The sequence below is a fragment of the Perognathus longimembris genome, chromosome 5 (assembly GCF_023159225.1).
Source record: "Perognathus longimembris pacificus isolate PPM17 chromosome 5, ASM2315922v1, whole genome shotgun sequence".
In the NCBI taxonomy this organism is placed as follows: domain Eukaryota; kingdom Metazoa; phylum Chordata; class Mammalia; order Rodentia; family Heteromyidae; genus Perognathus; species Perognathus longimembris.
Genome location: NC_063165.1, coordinates 75826718 through 75845209, shown reverse-complemented (window position 1 = coordinate 75845209; position 18492 = coordinate 75826718). Strand labels below are relative to the sequence as shown.

General features: G+C 37.6%; 1 protein-coding gene across 1 annotated transcript in view; it reads left to right on the top strand.

The window, feature by feature from the left end:
• LOC125351126 (EGF-like and EMI domain-containing protein 1) overlaps nt 1-18492 on the top strand; it is a 194076-nt gene that overhangs the window by 84569 nt on the left and 91015 nt on the right. Inside the window, exons 2-4 of the mRNA XM_048345847.1 lie at nt 10367-10486; nt 12323-12445; nt 16083-16220. Of these exons, the coding sequence (XP_048201804.1) occupies nt 10369-10486; nt 12323-12445; nt 16083-16220 (379 nt within the window). The 5' untranslated portion in view covers nt 10367-10368. The remainder of the gene's footprint in view (nt 1-10366; nt 10487-12322; nt 12446-16082; nt 16221-18492) is intronic.

Sequence of the window (18492 nt, the reverse complement as noted above, 5' to 3'; positions counted from 1 at the left end):
TTACTTAAATGATGGGGTGGTCAACAGTCAGCAGTTCCTAGAAGTCCAGGGAAGCATCCATAACATTTCAGTCCTTCTTGAGTGTGTGTGTATGCATGCGTGCGTGCATGCAGGCCTGTTCTGGGACTTGAACTCAGGACCTGGACACTGTCCCTAAGCTTTTATGCTCATGGCTAGCATTCTACCACTTGAGCCACAGCTCCCCTCTTGGCTTTTTTGACAGTTAGTTGAAGATAAGAGTCTCATCAACTTTTCCTGCTTTGGCTGTCTTCAAACTGAATCCTCAGATCTCAGCCGCCTCAGTAGCTAGGTTTACAGGTGTGAGCCACCGGTACCCAGCAAAATGCCAGTCCTTTTGGGTGACTCTTAACTTCTTAAGACTCACTCAGCACACTTGGCCCTTGACCTCATGAGGTCTCTGATTTTGAGACACTATTTCACCCTGATTCGCTGTCTTAGACTTATTTCTTTTGTAATGAATATTTTGTCTTCTCTCTTCATCTTTATCAAATGTATATACTTGTTCATATCCCCATGAACTATAAGCTTCTTAGGGAAATTGGAAATGTCTTGTTTTTCTTTCTCTGCAAATACCTTAAAAATCATAGGAATTTCATAAATCTTTGTTGGCTTCGGTATTTGTGTTGATTCTTTTGGCGCACTTCACAAGGGTATTTTTTTTTAATGTTTACCGGCACACAAGCCATAATATGCTCTCCAGCTTAAGACCATCAAACTTATTTCACTCAATGTCTTATATTATAAGAACTCTTTTTTGTAATACTAAATTTTTCTTCTGTCTTTTGTTCGTGTTCTGTACTGGGGCTTGAAATTTGAACCTCTGTATCTTACTCACCATTTCTTTTTTTTGCTAATGTCTGGTGCTCTATCATGTGAGCCACATGTCCAATTCTAGTTCTGTACTGGTTAACTGGAGACAAGTGTCCCTCAGATTTGGCTACTCAAATGGCTTTGAACTACAATCCTCAGAAATCAGCCTCTTGAGTAGCTAAGATTGCAGGCATGAGCCAACAGAGCCAGCCCTTCTGTTCATGCACTAAGAATGTCTAATATCTATCAAGTGCTTATTATAATCTAGATACTGCTTCCCATAACTCATTTCACTTTATTTTCAAAGAATCATGTGAAATAGTTATTATTCTGCTTTAAAAAAAAGATAATAGGGGTAAGGAACCCCACCCCCAGAAGAAAATCAAGCCATTGTTGCATAGTACCCCAGGTTGTAGCCCTGACAGAGTTGGGCTAACATCCATGTCTCTTTGGTCTTTCCTCACTATCTTTTTGAAAGGTTAGTACATTAAATGTCAACATGAATATGCTAGATGATAATTTTTATAAAAATTCTGAGGAGTACAATTTTTCTACTTTAAAAGAAAATATCTAGTTCTGCTCCATTTGTTTTTTTTTATTCCATTAATACTTTACAATGTAGATAACCTCCTAGGACCTCAGAGAAAGTGACATTTGACTATCAAACCTCTCATCTGGTCCTGCTGCAATTGTGTAAGAAATGATTTCTCCAGCTGTGCCAAGCTGGAGTTGGGAAACATGACTGGGGATGGAGAGCTTCCTCTGCAGGGATGCGAATCAGACATGAATGCTAAACAACAGCGTCCGCTCTGTGCAACCCAGGAACTGCTAAATTACCAGAGTCCTAGCTGGACTCTACTACACCTGCACAGGGCGATGGGGCTAGTTTCAACATGCAGTCAAGACAAAGCCTCATATACACTGTAATCAATATAATCTTTCTGTGTTGTAAACCAAGGTGCTGTCAATTATAAATCTCAGTTAGCTTTTGGCAGTCATTTCATGTGTGAAACCCTTGAAGGCCTTGTAGCAGCCCAAAGTCTATCTGCTTTGAATTAACCTTTAACATGAACATAAAGTTCATTAAGCTTGTAGTAGTTCCAAAGGCAACTATACTTCTTTCTATGAAGTAAATAGATTCTGTGCATTTTATTCAGGACTAGATGAAAGACATTCGTAATGCTGTACTGGAAATCAGCTTTGACTCTCTGAGGAACTTGAACAGATAAAGTGAGTGCATATGAAGTGAATAATATCAGTAATGAGCAAAACTTGAAAGAAAAAATATCCAAAGGTTTTGAGAGATTGGTTTCCAATCTGTTTTTTAAAGAGCATATACCAAATGATTGTTTTATCTCATTTTTACTTTGAAGATTTCTTTCTGAAGGCTTGGACTAGTCATTTAGCATTTCACCAGAGAGGAAACTCTACTTGCTTCCTCTCCACTCTGCTTCCATATCTTGCTTTGTTTTTCAATTCCCTCATGCAAAGGACATGTTGTATTTGTGCTAGTACTAGGACTTGAACTCAAAGCCTCACATTCTTGCTTCACTTTGTTTGTTCTAGACTGGAGTTCTACTATATGAAACACACCTCCACTTCCAGGATTTTTCTGGTTAAATGGAGATAAGAGTCTCTCAGATTTGTTTGAAAGGACTGACTTTGAACCTCAATAAGACACCAGCACCCAGTGTCAAGGGATATTTAAAAGACTACATTATGTACTACACTCTGGGAATGGAACCTGAAGAGCCTTTTCACATATGAAACAAAGGTCTTTTTACCCTCTGGTAGCTGTTGGTCTAGCGGGGAAGTCAAATACATAAAGAGGCAGCATAGAACAACAGTAAAGGTGTTTATTGTATATTTCTAGGACCACAGACAACTGTAGCTAAGCTACCCAAACTAAAAGTGCTCAAGGAAAGAGAAAACCTGAGTTTGAAGTGAATACGAAGCATTAGTCTAAAGGAGAGATCTAGTGAAGTCCCAGAGAACTGTCAAGATCACAGATACCCACAGCATCCAGATGGAGGATTACTGCACAGATAGACATTGCATGGCAAATAAGAACAATTAATGAGGCTCTTCGGGTTTCCCACTGAGTCTTTTATTTGGCATAGAACCAGAAGGTCTTTCCTCCCGTTAGAACAGATTTCTTGAGGCTGAACCATGTTTCAGTAGGATGTGGCTACACATGCCATATATGTTAAAATGCATTAAAACATGAATACCTCAACAGTGGCAGCAAGATCACTAACTGTGAAGGACCCCTGAAGGTCTCTAGATAGTGAAGAAATTAAGGGCGCACCTGCACAAATACACTGGCATCCAAGCGAATGCGCAGAGAGCTGACCAACGCGCCCTGACAAAGCAATGAGTGGGTTGAGATTTCAGGATCACACAATCTCTTCCAGGTAGTCTAAACTCCTTTGGTGTAAGTTTAATCATTCAATGTGATGCCTCCAGCCTTGTTCTTTATGCTTAATATCATTTGCGTTATTCAAGGTCATATGTGGTTACCCTTGGATTTTAGGAACATCTTTATTTCCATGAAGAAATTCAACTGAAGTTTGAGTTGGAATACATTGAATTATGGGACCGCACTGAATTTGATTCTTGTCTCTTGTGGTATACTTTGATTCCTTTGTCTTTTTTCATTTGTATAGTTATGACGGGTTTTTTTTTTCCCACTGTGGTTATCATGAGGATTGCATTAAACATTTTGTAGTTATTTTAAGTTGACAACAATTTGATTTGGATGACATATAAACACTCCAATTTTTTTATCTTTACTCTCTCTCACTTTTTCTGTTTTTGATGTTACAGTTTATACTTCATTACCCCTCCTGTTTGTTGATTATTGTTTCCTATTTGAGTCTGCTGCTGAAAAATCTCTCTGGAGTTTTTCAGTTCACTTATTGTATTCTTCAGAGTTTCTTTCTAGTTCTCTTTTTTTCCTACGGTGTTGGTCTCAAATTTCTGTTATATCCTTCTACTATTTCTCTAATACCATTCACTTGTCTTAAATGGAATTAAGAAAACAGCATGTAGGTACTTCAGTGGGTGATTTGTAGTGAGTGTTTTGGTGGTGGCATATTTCTCTCACTGTTGGCAGTCCTGTGGTTCTGCATTGATATCTGTGTACTTAATAAATTTTACTATCCCCAATTTTACTATCTTTGGCTCTTTCCGTGGAATCCTGGGAGAACCATCTTTCAGAGACTTGTAGATGGGCTTACAGCCAGAGTTTTCAGACAGGCTAGCCTAGTGAATGGTCAGCACCTCAGCAGCTCTGGTGTCTGAGTCCATTGGGGTCAGGTTGGTCAGTTGCTCTCTGGAGGGAGTGTTGGAGTCTGGCTCTACAAGACTACACTGGATCATGGATGCACAAAGACCAAACTGGCAAGGGACTGGCATGTGAATCAGAGTCAATAGAATCCAGCATGGCATTTGAATAGAACTGTGCCTGGCTCCAATCTTAAGCCTATGGTGTCTGGCCAAAGTCAGGGGCTTCTGGCCTGCTACTTGGGTCCCTGAGGCAAAGGCTGATTGACACTGGTCCAGTCTGAGTCTGAGATGCAAATGGTAGTCCTGACAAGAGCTGTATGAAAGGACACTGGTTCGAGTCCACCGAAACCAGAAACTATGAGGATAGGCCTAGAGCTCTGCCCAGTAGATACTTTCCAGGCCTGGGGTCTGGCTACAGGAGATGACTTAACCTTGGAACAAAGGCGAAGGCTCAAGCCATGGGAGCCACACTAGGGCCTCTAGCCATGAGCCCAATCTAGCAGTGTGGTAGGTATGAGGACCTTCTCTGTGGGTGCTAGCTTGGGACTAAATTAGGTTTAATGCCTAAGTTTACCAGGGAAAACCTGGCTCTGGTGTGCCTGACAGTTGTATGATTAATTCATCACTCTTTACCTGTGCAGAGGGTACCTCTCTACCCCCTGTGCTGTCTGGCAATAATAACATGGGTACTGTGCCACTGGCCTGCCTAACGCCTTCACTACATCTGTTCTTCTGCCTTCCTGCTACCATCTCTCTCTGGAATTTCTCAGCCCTTGGGAAATTATTTTCATGTATGGATGGATAGTTCCTCAATATATTTCTGTGAGGCTACTAGAACAAGACGCTATTTTGCTATCTTGTCATTCCTGTTCTTTTCATTCTTATATTTCATATTTTGTATTGGATAAAAACTGAAATTAAGCCTTAAGATGTACTGGGAATATGTGAAATAAAATAGGTCTTAAGATTCTCCCAAAATTGTGACTAATAATCTAGTCTTTAAAATGATTTCTTGCCAGGGTTTGTGCCATTCAAGATAAATTACAATGAATTATTTTAAACTACTGTTAAACTAATGTATTTAGGGGAATCCTTGCCAACTCAACTATCCAAATTATCCTCTTATTTATATTCTCCAAGTTGCACAGGAAATGCAAAGAAAAAACAGGGCAATTTCTCTTGAATTTAAAATGCATTAAGTGTGCATAAGCTGCACAATGCTAAGGGATTTAAGAATGCAAAGTCAGTGAAAGATGACAAACTATGTGGCTCCGGAGCTGCTGTTTGGAAATAAAATATTTTCCTAATAAAGCACACATATGTTTTAATAATAGCTAATAAAGAGGAAACGTGTTCTTCAAGAAGAGTAAAGAGACATGGGGTTTTCCCTGTAGTAACAACCATTTTCCTACTCAAAACCTATTGAATCAACACAAACTTCAAAGACCTCACCAGGAGCCGCAATGTGCTGACAGGGGTTTCTTTTGCTCAAAACACATGGAAGCCATAGGAATACTCATTTCAATGTAGCGTTTAGGGAGTATCACTGCTGCATTTGTTCATCCTTCGTCCCACCATTTCAGTGCCTCACCTTACCTTCATCAAATCCAATATACTTACATGCAAAACCAAAGGTACAGAAATAAGAAACAGCAACCAAGGAGAAGAAAGAAAGCAAAGAAGAAAAAAATAAACAAAAAAAAAACTTCTTGTTTCCACTTCTTGGAGTCCATTTCAATAAACATTTTATATAATTATGTGTACATAGCTATTGAACTCTGTGATTCCTGAAAATGTCCTCCTTTGATCTGACTGCATGAATGTTGAGATTCCTGTATAGTTTATCATATCCAAGTGTAATTTTTTTGTCTTTTACCATCAGGAATGTTTAATTGTAGATTTATAGACACATTCTAGTTACAACAAATGAGGGGAGCCATGCAACCTATGTTTCTTTGGGTCTGACTTACTATGCTTAATATATTTTCCCCAAGTCTTTCCATCTCCTTACTAATGAGGCAATGCCATTCTTTCTGATGGAAGCATGGATTCCCATTGTGTGTATATACCACATTTTCTTGATCCAGTCTTCTACTCAGGGGCCTCTGGTTGTTTCCATATCTTTATTTTTTTTCCCCAGTCCTGGGCCTTGTACTCAGGGCCTGAGCACTGCCCCTGGCTTCTTTTTGCTCAAGGCTAGCACTCTTCCACTTGAGCCACAGCACAACTTCATTTTCTGTATATGCGGTGCTGGGGAATTGAACCCAGGGCTTCATGTATTCAAGGCAACCACTCTTGCCACTAGGCCATATCCCCAGCCCCTGTTTCCATATCTTAACTATGGTAAATAATGCTGCAATGAACATGGTTGTGCTAGTGATTTTAGTGTGGCCTTGTTTGTGGTCAGTTGGATAGATGCCCAGGAGTAGGATTGCTAGGTCATAGGGGAGCTCTATGTTTAGTCTTTTGAGGAACCTCTATACTACTTTCCAGAGTGGTTGAACAAGTTTACATGCCCACCACCTGTGTAGTGGAGTCCCCTTTTGGCCACATCCCTGCCAGCATCTGCTATTATTAATTTTCTTGATTGTGGCCACTCTAACTGGGGTGAGGTGGAATCTCAGTGTTGTTTTGATCTACATTTCTTTCATGTTAAGAGATGTTGAATTTTTTTGTCTCTATTAGCCATTCTTCTCCAGAGAAGTCTCACTTTAAGTCCTGAATTAATTGAGTTGTAGTTTCTTTGAGGGTTCATTTTTTTGAGAGGGGTGAATTTTTTGAGTTGGAAGTATATTTTAGATGTAAGGTCCCTGTCTGATACATAGCTAGTAAAGACCTTGGCCCATTCTGTGGGCTTTGTATTTATCTTGTTAACTATGTCCCTTGCCAGGCAGAAACTTTTCAATTTGAGATCATCTCATTTATCCCATCTTTCTTTGATTTGTTGTGATTCTGGATCTTCACTTAGGAAGTTTTGACCAGTGCCCAAGGAGCTCTAGTGTTTTCCCTACACCTTCCTTGTAATATTTTCATGGTATCCAGTCTTACATTAAGGTCTTTGATCCACTTGGAAATGATTCTGATGCAAGGTGATATGTAAGGATCTAGCTTCCGTTTTCTGCTAGCATTCATTTCTTAAGCTTGAGTGGCTTTCAATAGAAGAATGAATAAGACATGGTACAGTTCTGAAGGGAGAACAGATCTCCATTGAGACATATAGAAAGAATGAGTCATTTCATCAACTTCTCTGCCTTCAGTGTAAGCCACACACAAACAAAAATAGACCATATTATTGTGAGTATTGCTTGCCATTTTTAACTCAAATTATATTTGTGATAATAATTTACATTTAATAAAATGGTAGCAATTTTAATTTTGTATACTTCAAAATATATATTATGGAACTATATTGCAACAAAAAATGTGAACATTTCCATCACCTCCCAAGTTTTCCTAATGTATTTTCTGACCAGTTATCTACTCTCAATCTAAGCCATCAGTTATCATTCTGTGTTAGTGTCAATCAGATTTGTGTTTGTCATAATGTCAGAAAAAGAGAAGAACTCACTGTGTCATCATTTGTGTCTGGCTTTCTTTGCCCAGCAGAATGTTTCTTAGATTTATCTATGTTCTTGCATCTAGTAGTAGCTCATTCCGTTTTTATTACTAAATATTATTTTGTCATACAATAAATAGCTAAATATAAAATTGTTGGGTCATATGGTAAGCACATATGTATATTCGTAAAGCACTGTCATACTGTCTTCTGGAGTTCAATGTTTTTATCTTCCCACCCAATGTGCAAGAGTTCCAGATGCTCCCTCTCCTTCGCTAACCTTGGAGTTGTCAATCTAGATGTCATGCTAAGTCTCTACACCTATGTTAATTGGAATTATTATTCTACAATTTTGTTTTTCTAATGCTTTTCTTGTGTGGTATCAGCTGACTTCATAAAGAGATGAAAAATATTATGTCAGAACTCATTTCTGCAAGAGTTTGGTAAGAATTGGAATAGACATTTAAATGTTTGAGACAATATACCGATGATGATATTGTGCCTAACATTTTCTTTAGAAGAACATAATACACTTATTCATTTGTGTGTGTGTGCACGCACACACATGTGCACACGTGCATGCATGCATGTGCACCAATCCTGGGACTTAGACTTGAGGCTTGGACACTGTCCTTGAGCTTTTTTGCTCAAGGATAATGCTCTGTTATTGAGCCACAACCCTAATTCCAGCATTTTGGTGATTAATTGGAGATAGGAGTCTCACAGACCTTCCTGATCTGGCTAGATACAAACCATGATCCAAAGAGCTCAGCCTCCTGAGTAGGATTAGCAACACTTGGCTTCATTTATTCAATTTAGAAATTGGAATGGATCTTTTTAAGGCATTCCATGACTTCTTCAATAAGTTCTAATAAATTGTAATCAATATTTCATGCAACATGGTCAAATATATTTTCATATGACTATTTATAATATCTTCTTACTCATTCCTATTTTTGCTTTAAATTCATCTGCTTAAATGATTGACATTTTATTCACATTTAAAAAATAACTCTATGAATTGTTTTGTTTCCTTTTTTCTTTGGGATTAATTTTTTCATCTTTTGGCAGTTTCTAAATATTATACTTCTTTTCTAACACAAGTACCTAAAGCTATCCATTTCTCTAATCACTGCTTTATTTTTCTCCCACACATTAGTGATTTTGTTTTCTTAAAAATGTTTTTATATTTACCCTGTGATTCATTATTTGAATCATGGATAACTTAGAATTTTGTAGTTAAATTTGTGAATACTTGGAGAATTGTCATGTGTCATTTCTCTTTTTGTATTTCAACCTAATGTACTTTGATCAGAAGAAAAATTCTGTGTATCTGTAATCATTGTATACTTTTGAGACTTTATTTTGATTCAGAATATGATCTACCTTGTCCAATGTTGTGTGCAGTTGATAAGAATGTATATTCTTCAATTGTTGATTGAATTGGCTATAAATGTCAATTAATTTATATTACCATTAAGTCCTGTGTATATTCTGTTATCTTTTGTTTTTGTTTTTGTTTTGTGTTTCTGGGACAAAAACCTAGGATCTTATGAATGCCTAATACTCTACCTTTGAGCTACATACCACATCTCTTCTGTTTACTTATCAATTCGGATTATAGAAATGATAGAAATGAATTAATTCATTGAAAGACATAATTTTTCAAAACATACAAGAACAGATATGCAATGTGAGTAGCTCTGTATTCACTAGAGAAATTTTATCAATAATTAGTAATCTCCAAAATCAGGAAATACTAGGCCAGAAACAAACAGATGCAACAATTTCATAATTGTAGAAAGTTTCACAAAGAATACCTAGAAGTAGTTATGCTTAGTTTTGATCAGGTTACAAGTGAATGAATATGGGAGTGGGTAGAATTTATACACTGTTTTATTGTTTTATATTCTGCCTTACAAGATGCATATATGGCAGGATGAGAGTAGGGTATTGCTGTCACACTCTGGCAGATTATAAGGTAGACATGAGTAGAGTCATAAAAACTGACAAGAGCTACTTAACTCGAACACTAACAAATAAGCTCTCTGTGGAGGATCCTGAGAGGATCTGTGACTTCTCATTTCTTTGAATTTCCAGAAAGAAAAAAGAAAGATAGATTGATTAAAACAGAAGCAAATGAAGGATGAGGCCAGCTTACTCTAAGGGCTTCCTTGCTGGCTCCATTTCAGCTAATCCTAGCAATCTCCACTTTCCTTTGCAGTCTGTCTTCTCCTGACACCCTGACTGCCTGCCCACAGGGACCTGCAAAGAGACACAGACTTTACCCAAGCATGATCCTGTTGCTTAAAGAAGCAGGAACAGAGTGGAGAGAAAGAAATAAAAAACTATGGAGATATCTGAAGGACTTTTTTTTTTATCTAATTCTTTGTTTAATTTTGGGTGGCAGGGCACAGGAGATAGATTGTCCTGATATTAAATGAATTCTTCTGCTCCTTGATCTAAGTTTAGATCTGTGCAGGTTGGAGGTCTGGATCATGAGGTCCAGAAACATTGGTTGAATGACTTCCACAGGAACATGAGATAAGGCTTTCTAAAATGTTCCTCCTTTTCAAGGAGCAAATGCAATAGCCTCTGTGCCTTCTTGACCTTTCTTTGTGGACTCTCCCATCCTGTACATCTTTCTGAAACCGACTGAAATGTAAGCTATCACTGCTTAATTGCTTTCAGAGATGGACCCCTGCACAGGTGGTAATGGATGCGCTCACATATGTCAGAGTGAGAATGGTGTGGCCAGGTGTGCCTGCCGCCCAGGGTACCAGTTGTCTGAAGACAAAAAGGCCTGTGAAGGTAGGAAGCTGATTCTGATGGCTTAATTGTGTAATTGTTTCTCATGTTGTGGTAGTTCAGTGTGGAACAGTCAGAACTCCTAGGCGAAAAGATGTTTATATTTCTGCCCAAAAAAGCATTGAAATTTGTATTTGATCATTCCAAAAGTTATTTTTATAATATTCTCTTTTAATTAACAAAATTCTTAGTTAAATTTTTTTAATGTCCTACTGTCATTTAAGAATTAATTTTTTTGTTTTCTGGGTGTTTTTTTAAATATTCTGAAGTGAATTGCAGAATTAATATTTCAAAACCTTCTGTAACCACACAGGGAGTTTTTGATTATAGGCTACAGAAGGTGGAAGTAATCTTTGAAAAGCAAGTATGTGCAAATGAATGCTCTTAGAAGTCAGGAATAATTAAGCTAAAAAGAAAGAGATCAGTAAATGCCAGGTTACATATTTCTGTTTCCTTGAAATAGCAAAACAGACATCCTTCAGTTCAAGGATGAAAGTGATGAATTATTCCATGACCAACAACGATAAAATAAGCCCATTCCCGGGGGACATCTTTTGTTTTAATAACTTCTGAGAAATCTCTGAATCCTTCATTTTTATCATGACATTTTCACGAAATGAGAAAGTTTATATTTGGATTAATGATGAAAATACCAAAATGTTTCTGGACTTTGGGGACTGATAAACATTTCGAGGAACTCAAAAAGAAATTAGTTGTAAAAATTGGTAAGAAGTTAATTTCATTTTCTCTAAGTCAGAATTAAGATAAACATTTTCCAAGGATTTTTTTAACCCGAGTATTCTGAGAGGGAACTTCTTTTCTTTGCTCTTATGGTGCGACAGTGCCTGCCCAGCAGCACCTGAGAGAAGGAAAGCAATAAAATGAGAGCTGGTTGAGTATTTGTTGAAAATGGATCAAATTAGGGAGGTCAGCAGATAGGTAAATGGGGAGGGACAAACATAAATAATTCACCATCATGTTTTTGAACTTGAATTTTAATAGTTTATTTCTAGAAAACTCTGTCCCCAAACTCTTTTATGTTGACGATTTTACAAAAATTGTAGAAAAATAAGCTATGGTGGGGATGGCATACTGGATGGCAAAAGGCACACTTATGGGAAGAAAATGAAGATGAGACCCATCCATTTACAAGGAAGGGGCAAAGATTACCTGAGCCACAAACCTGGAGTCACATTGAACAGAAATGACCATAGGTGTCAGGAGCGAGAGAGAGAGAGAGAGAGAGAGAGAGAGAGAGAGAGAGAGAGAGAGAGAGAGAGAGAGAATCTGTGCTTACATGCCCTACCTAGTAACAGTCACATAAAGGCCCAAACTCTGCCTTACCAAAGACCAAACACACACCTACCTCATTTAAAACAGGAAGATGCTAGTATTTGTTAAGATTGTGATAAATATTCCTAAAGATATCTTCAAATGATTTCCACTTGTATCAGTAGAGGATAGATTTGGTCTGGTCTTTTCTTTTCTAAGCAATTATTTTACACCTTTAAATAATTATACAAAGGAGTTTTCAAACCACCAAACCACGTCTACAATGCAATGCATCTTAATCAGATCTTTTCTTCCTTTTTCCCAGTCAATAGCTATCATGGGCTCTAGTTGAAGTGTTTGATGGCATCTATCCAACACTGGACTGGGCCTAAGCAGTGGGTTTATTGGCAAATTCCTTCTCCACACAAACAATACAGAGCCTACGTGGTATTTATTGTCACATTAAATTTTAGGGGTTCATTGAAGAAGAGTTGGTTGGTTTTTGTAGTTCAAGAAAGTCTTCATCAGAGCTGCAAAGACATAGCTGTTGTGTCTGTCTCTGGGCAGATATAAATGAATGCACCGAAAGGCCGTCTCTCTGTGGTCATCGCTGTGTAAACTCAGTGGGAACTTTCACCTGTGCCTGCCACCCTGGCTTTGAGCTTGGAGCTGATGGAAAACACTGTTACAGTAAGTGATAACATTCACAACACAGGAAATGTGTGACATTTTATAAGTAGAAACAACAATGATGACTCTCTTGAGAAAGCATCCTGAGGAAGGATGGGGGCTGGGAAATCCAGCCACCTTCATTGATAGCCAGGTCTTCTGATTTGTGCCTCATTTCTACCTGAGGTGCTCTTCTTTGGGAAGCTTCTCTCTTCTTCTGTCACCTCTGCCATGCAGCACTTACTGCACACTAAAACTTCAATGGGAAATTCAAAGAAAAAGAACTACCAGTAGCCAAAGAAGCAGTGTAGACTGTGGACTACCACCTCACATATTGCTGCCCAAATGTGTCTTCCATGCTGACCTTCTTGCTCTTTCCCTTACTGCTATTCACCAGACACTTTTTAAAAATTATCTTTAGGTAATTGTACAAAGGAGTTGACATTTAATTAAACAGTGATGAATACAATTCATCTTGATCAATGTCACCCCTTTCAATATTCCTACCCATCCCTCCCCTCCCCGACTCTTGTTCATTTTGCAGGGTATACACTGAATTCTGGTTCACATTCTTCCCTTCATGCATCTGCCCCTTTCCCCTTGAGCCCTTCCTGTCCCACCCCTTTTAAGTACTCATTTCCTGTTTTACTTTGGAATTTTGCTTTCTAAGGAATAAGTTTCTGAGATCTCTCTTAAATCTACTGTATTTAGTTAATACACATATATACCCTTGCATACCACCCAAGGTATTTACTTATGAGTTTGCAAGCGAAAGCTAGCTACCACATATACAGGAAAACATGCATCCTTTTTCATCAGACCACTTTAGTCAGCTTCTTCTGCATTGCATTCTCTTTGCCTCATCCTTCTACCTTTAATCTTTACACAATTATGATCTATATCCCCAGCCTTAGTTGTCTTTCTCACCGAGACTCAACCATACATTTTAGCATGTCTGCCATAATTAGGAATATATTAGGATGTTCATCTGCTTGGGGCCCTTGTAGTATCTTTAGGCACACTGACCACATCTTCCCATCTGTCTTGCTATGCCTTCCTACCTTTGCTCTACATCTCTGATCCAGCTCACTGTGAATGTTTTATATGTCTAACTCCTCTCCTTCTCCTAACTACATGTGAACAAACTAGGTACTCAGTAGCTGCACTTGCAAGACTGTTAACCACTGCAAACTGATAGGACCAAAATTGAGTCTCAGCCCCAAAGATGTTCTGCCCACATTTTCTGATCTTAGTTAAACAGTCTTCACAGTGCTGAAACCCAAAGCCCAACAGCATCCGTGAATGACAGCACTGGGGCTTGAATTAGACTCTCTCTACTTGATGGACATTATCCTTATCCTTTCAACTTTCTCCTGTGCACTTACTTATTGCATGTCTCTTTCTTGGGGTAACTCAAAGAAGAATCAAGGCAATAGGACATAAGACAGTTTCGCTTTCTCATCTGAGCCCTTCATGAGAATGATTTTACTCGTTCTATATTTAAATGCTTACATTTCTTGGCTTGTTGATGTAGCCTTAATGCTTACTGCCACATTTCTACATGCAAAGACTATAGTGTGCTACAGTGATACTTGCCTTTTAAAGAGCAAACTAAGTAAGATAGGAAGGGATCCACTAGTAATTAAGATTCAACTTCTCAAGTTAGCCTTTCCGAATGCCTTAAGGAATTCTTTCAGGGAAAGAAAAAAATGCATATTTTTTTTTCTTTTTGAATAATATTTTTTAATGTAGCCAGAGTTCTCAGGAGTTAGTACATTTCACAGATGCATGAAATAATACATCTTACACCTTGACACGTTCATTCTCAGCTATATGAAAGAGGAGCTATGACTGTTAATGATTTAATGAGAACAGGCTTTCTATAGAATTTACTTGGGAATGCAATTTGCCCTAGAGTTGAGCAAATTGGATAAGAGTCTATTTGTTATATTTAGTTCCCTTATGAGAGTGTTTGACTAAGTCCTCTCTAAAGCTATAACAAGTCTACAATATTTGCTAAGTACCAACTTTCTTCATGAAAACTCATATGTTGAGGGTCTCAGAGCCTTCAGGCAGCATAAATCTTTTCATAACATGGTAATATTTCACAATGAAGTATATGCCTGTCTAACAAGTACACTTTAGGATACTTGCTTTGACTTTTCCTTGAAAATAGAATTTTGTATTCATGCAACTTATTCTGAGATGGTCTCAAAATATTTTATAGTCAGCCATTCAATCCTCACAGTGTACAATGAATTAGCTCTCACTCTCTTGTGAATAGTAATTCAAATATTCACTATGTGGGATGATTAGAGAAGAAATGTATAATAGAATATAACATAAGTTCCAGACATTTTTTGCATATTTTATTGATCCAGCAATAATACATATATTGCCTGTGAGAAGCAACTGGGATCATTTGTGTTTAAGCTTGACTTTTTAAAAATGTATGACAGTGGGCTGGGAATATGGCCTAGTGGCAAGAATGCTTGCCTCGTATACATAAAGCCCTGGGTTCGATTCCCCAGCACCACATATATAGAAAACGGCGAGAAGTGGTGCTGTGGCTCAAGTGGTAGAGTGCTAGCCTTGAGCAAAAAGCCAGGGACAGTGCTCGGGCCCTGAGTCCAAGGCCCAGGACTGGCCAAAAAAAAAATGTATGACAGTAAATCATTGCGTATCATCTAGATTAAGAATCCAAAAATCTCAACCTGCTTCTATTGGGATGTTATAGATCTGACTTTTGCCTTGTGATAATCACATTCTTTTTTAATGAGTTACTATAGTCCCATTTAAATTAGCAATGCAATATCGTAAGAAGGAATGGGGAGAAGCCTGCATGAAATTCTGTCAATGGCTGGGCTTTTCGTGATTCTTGTCATTAAACATAACCATAGGAAATTTTAGAATTGTTTACAGCTGGGCACTGGTGCCTAATGCATGATCTGAAGATCATGGTTCAAAACCAGTCCGGAACAGAAAGTCCGTGAGACTCTTATCTCCAATTAACCACCAGAAAACCAGAAGTGGCACTGAGGTTCAAGTGGTAGAGTGCTAGCCATGAGCTGAATAGCTCAGGGACAGTGCCCAGGCCCAGAGTTCAAGCTTCATGACCGATGGGGGCAGGGGGAGAGAGAGAGAGAACTGTTTCCAGTACCTTAAATATAATATACCACAAGGATCAAAGCTGAAATACTAACAAAAGACAGATAGTAAGTAGAAATGCATAAAGCAGGTTAAATATGCATCCTTTGTCTCTCTGAGCCTAACTTCTCTTAATGTAATTGTTTACTTTCTGGATATTGTCTCAATGTATCTCGAGTATATGTATTCTAAGAACTTTCTATGGTAAGTGTTCTTTAGGATAAGCATTTCATAACCACTGGGAAACCTAGTGTTTCCATTCTGCATCACTTAGGTATTATTTATTTTAAACAGAAATCTCTACTACTCATAGATTCAGTAATATTTTAATATGATGTAGCCATTTACAATGCTTACTTGCCCTCATACTTTTCCTTTATAGGCACAAAGTGTCGATACATATCCGAAGGAGTTGGTCTCCCTCTTACCACAAAAAGTATTCCCATTGCTGACATGTGTTCAGGTTACTCTGTTGTTATGCTGAAGATTGTCTTTTGCTTGTTTTGGAAAGGGATTGAATTGGAAATTGTCAACAGCTGTGAGAAGGACAATGGCGGATGTTCTCACCACTGTGAACCTGGGATCGGTGGGCCCCGTTGTTCCTGTAACCAGGGACACCAGCTGGATTCCGATGAGAAAAAATGCATAGGTAATGTTTGGTCAATGCCAGGTTCATTCAAAAGTTGCCTAGACTCATTTAGCCTTGTCATCTTAGTGCTTTTTGCTATATCAGCCACATACCTCAAACTCCAGGAGAACATGATTGAACAGGGTCTCTAGCTGGTCAGTAATGTAAAGAGAAAGTTATTTAGCAAAAATAACTTTACCCTTAGACATTTGCTTTCAAATTAAGGAGACTAAACACATTCCAACAAAATAGATAGGCTTTCCAGTTTTCTTACAGGAAAAGAGACTCAAGGTCTAGCTAATGGTTGGATGCAATCCAACAACATATAATCAGGTACATCCCGTCTCCAACTATAATGATGTAGATGAATGTTCAACTCTAACTTGGCAGATAACTATATCCCAGAAGAACACTTTAAAGGATCATTGTTCTCTGGATATCTGGGTATTCCAAGGTAAAGCTCTAGTTTTCCTGAAATGTTAGTAACATTTATACCATTTGGTAATAGTGAGAAAAATAAATCTCCTCTCTGGCCCTCATAATGAATGTTTAATTTAGATGTTCTGAAAAAGAAAAAAAAAAGAAACAGACTGCTATAAATGGGGCTAGAACTAGCCTCATTACCATGCTCTCTGGCTCTAAGGACATTTTCAAAACCCCAAATAGTGATTTGTCATCATTCCGGAATTTTGATGACATATTTTCTTTCTTTTGTGATGTTTTATTTTTGCTCTCTTGAAAGTGTAGTATGAAGACTAAAAAGCATGTTTTGTCCATTTCATGCTTTTCAGTACAATGAAAAATAAACGAAAGTATCTAAAAGAGAGATACAATTTCATGGATTAAATTTTTTTTTGATGGATTAAGCATTTGGGATTTCTTTTCTAGTCTTGACATTGTGGAACAGAATAAATCTCAAGAGATTTCTCAGTTGTGTGGTTTCATAAATTATTTAAACCAAAATGATGCCATTACTTGTAAGTCTTGATCCAACAAGGACTTCTGGTTTGCTGTCAGAATCTGCAATGGTTAACTTCTCAAAAACAACTTGATTTCCTTACCTCTGTATATAGTGAAAAACACATTTTTCCTACCTTGCTAATGCATACAATTATGGAAAGATAATTTCCGTCCTTCCCTTCCTTCCTTCCTTCCTTCCTTCCTTCCTTCCTTCCTTCCTTCCTTCCTTCCTTCCTTCCTTCCTTTCTTCCTTCCTTCCTTCCTTCCTTTCTTCCTTCCTTCCTTCCTTCTTCCTTCCTTCCTTCCTTCTTCCTTTCTTCCTTCCTTCTTTCTCCTCCTCATTTATTTAAAAAAAAACTGAATTTTTTAAACCTTTTCTTTGCAATTTGTAATTTGGTAACTTTATTCTTTGAAAAGTACAATTCAGTGAAATTCTTATTTACAGCTAGAAAAAAAAATATAGCATCTGCCAGGGTCAAAATGCAGAAAATTACATATTTATGAGATTTCAGCAGTCAACATGACAATGTTACATTGCTTATGGTTCAAGTTTGCTTCATTTTCCAACAATATAAAACGTATTCCCAAGACCAAATATTCACTCTGGTGCAGTGATTTGGAGTGCATATAACCATACTTGGCTTATTTGCCTGGGAACAAATTAAAGCCCTGAATGCTTTTTTAAAACACATATGCATGAAGGAGACTAAATAATTTCAAGCTTATTTCAGTATCAGCTATTTTCTAAAATATGAGAATATCCACAGAAGTATAAAAAATGTCAACCAATATTCAAGTGATCAATCAGTTCTGACCTAAATGCAAAACATAAAATGCCAAGACTTGTTGGCACTGAGACCTACAGACATGCGGGAAGCATAATTTGAAAGGTAGCTATACAAAATGCAAATATCTGAGAAAGAGCAACAAATCTCTAAATTTAGCAATTGTTTGGTTATACAAAAACTGTTTCTTCTCATTTTTAATCTTTGGAGATTTATTCAGTGACTATGTGGTTGACAGACACAAATAATGAAATTTTTCATTTTAATGCATTCCTTAAGTCAAAGCTGAAACATCCAGTTGTTTTGCCTGATTAAAATCAGTGTTCTCTCTCTGATTCCCACTAAACTTTCATGTAAATGAATGAGGTAGTAAGTTTCATATTGGCCAATGAAGATAAAATATGACCATCAGAAAGGAAGAAAATTAAAAGGGAAAAATAAGCAATCAGAAAATTCAGCAAGGAAGATCTTAAAAAGAAAAGAAGAAAACTAGAAAGTAGTTCACCTGGGGGTTGAAGGGACAAATTTTAAGAAAGGCTTAGAAAGAA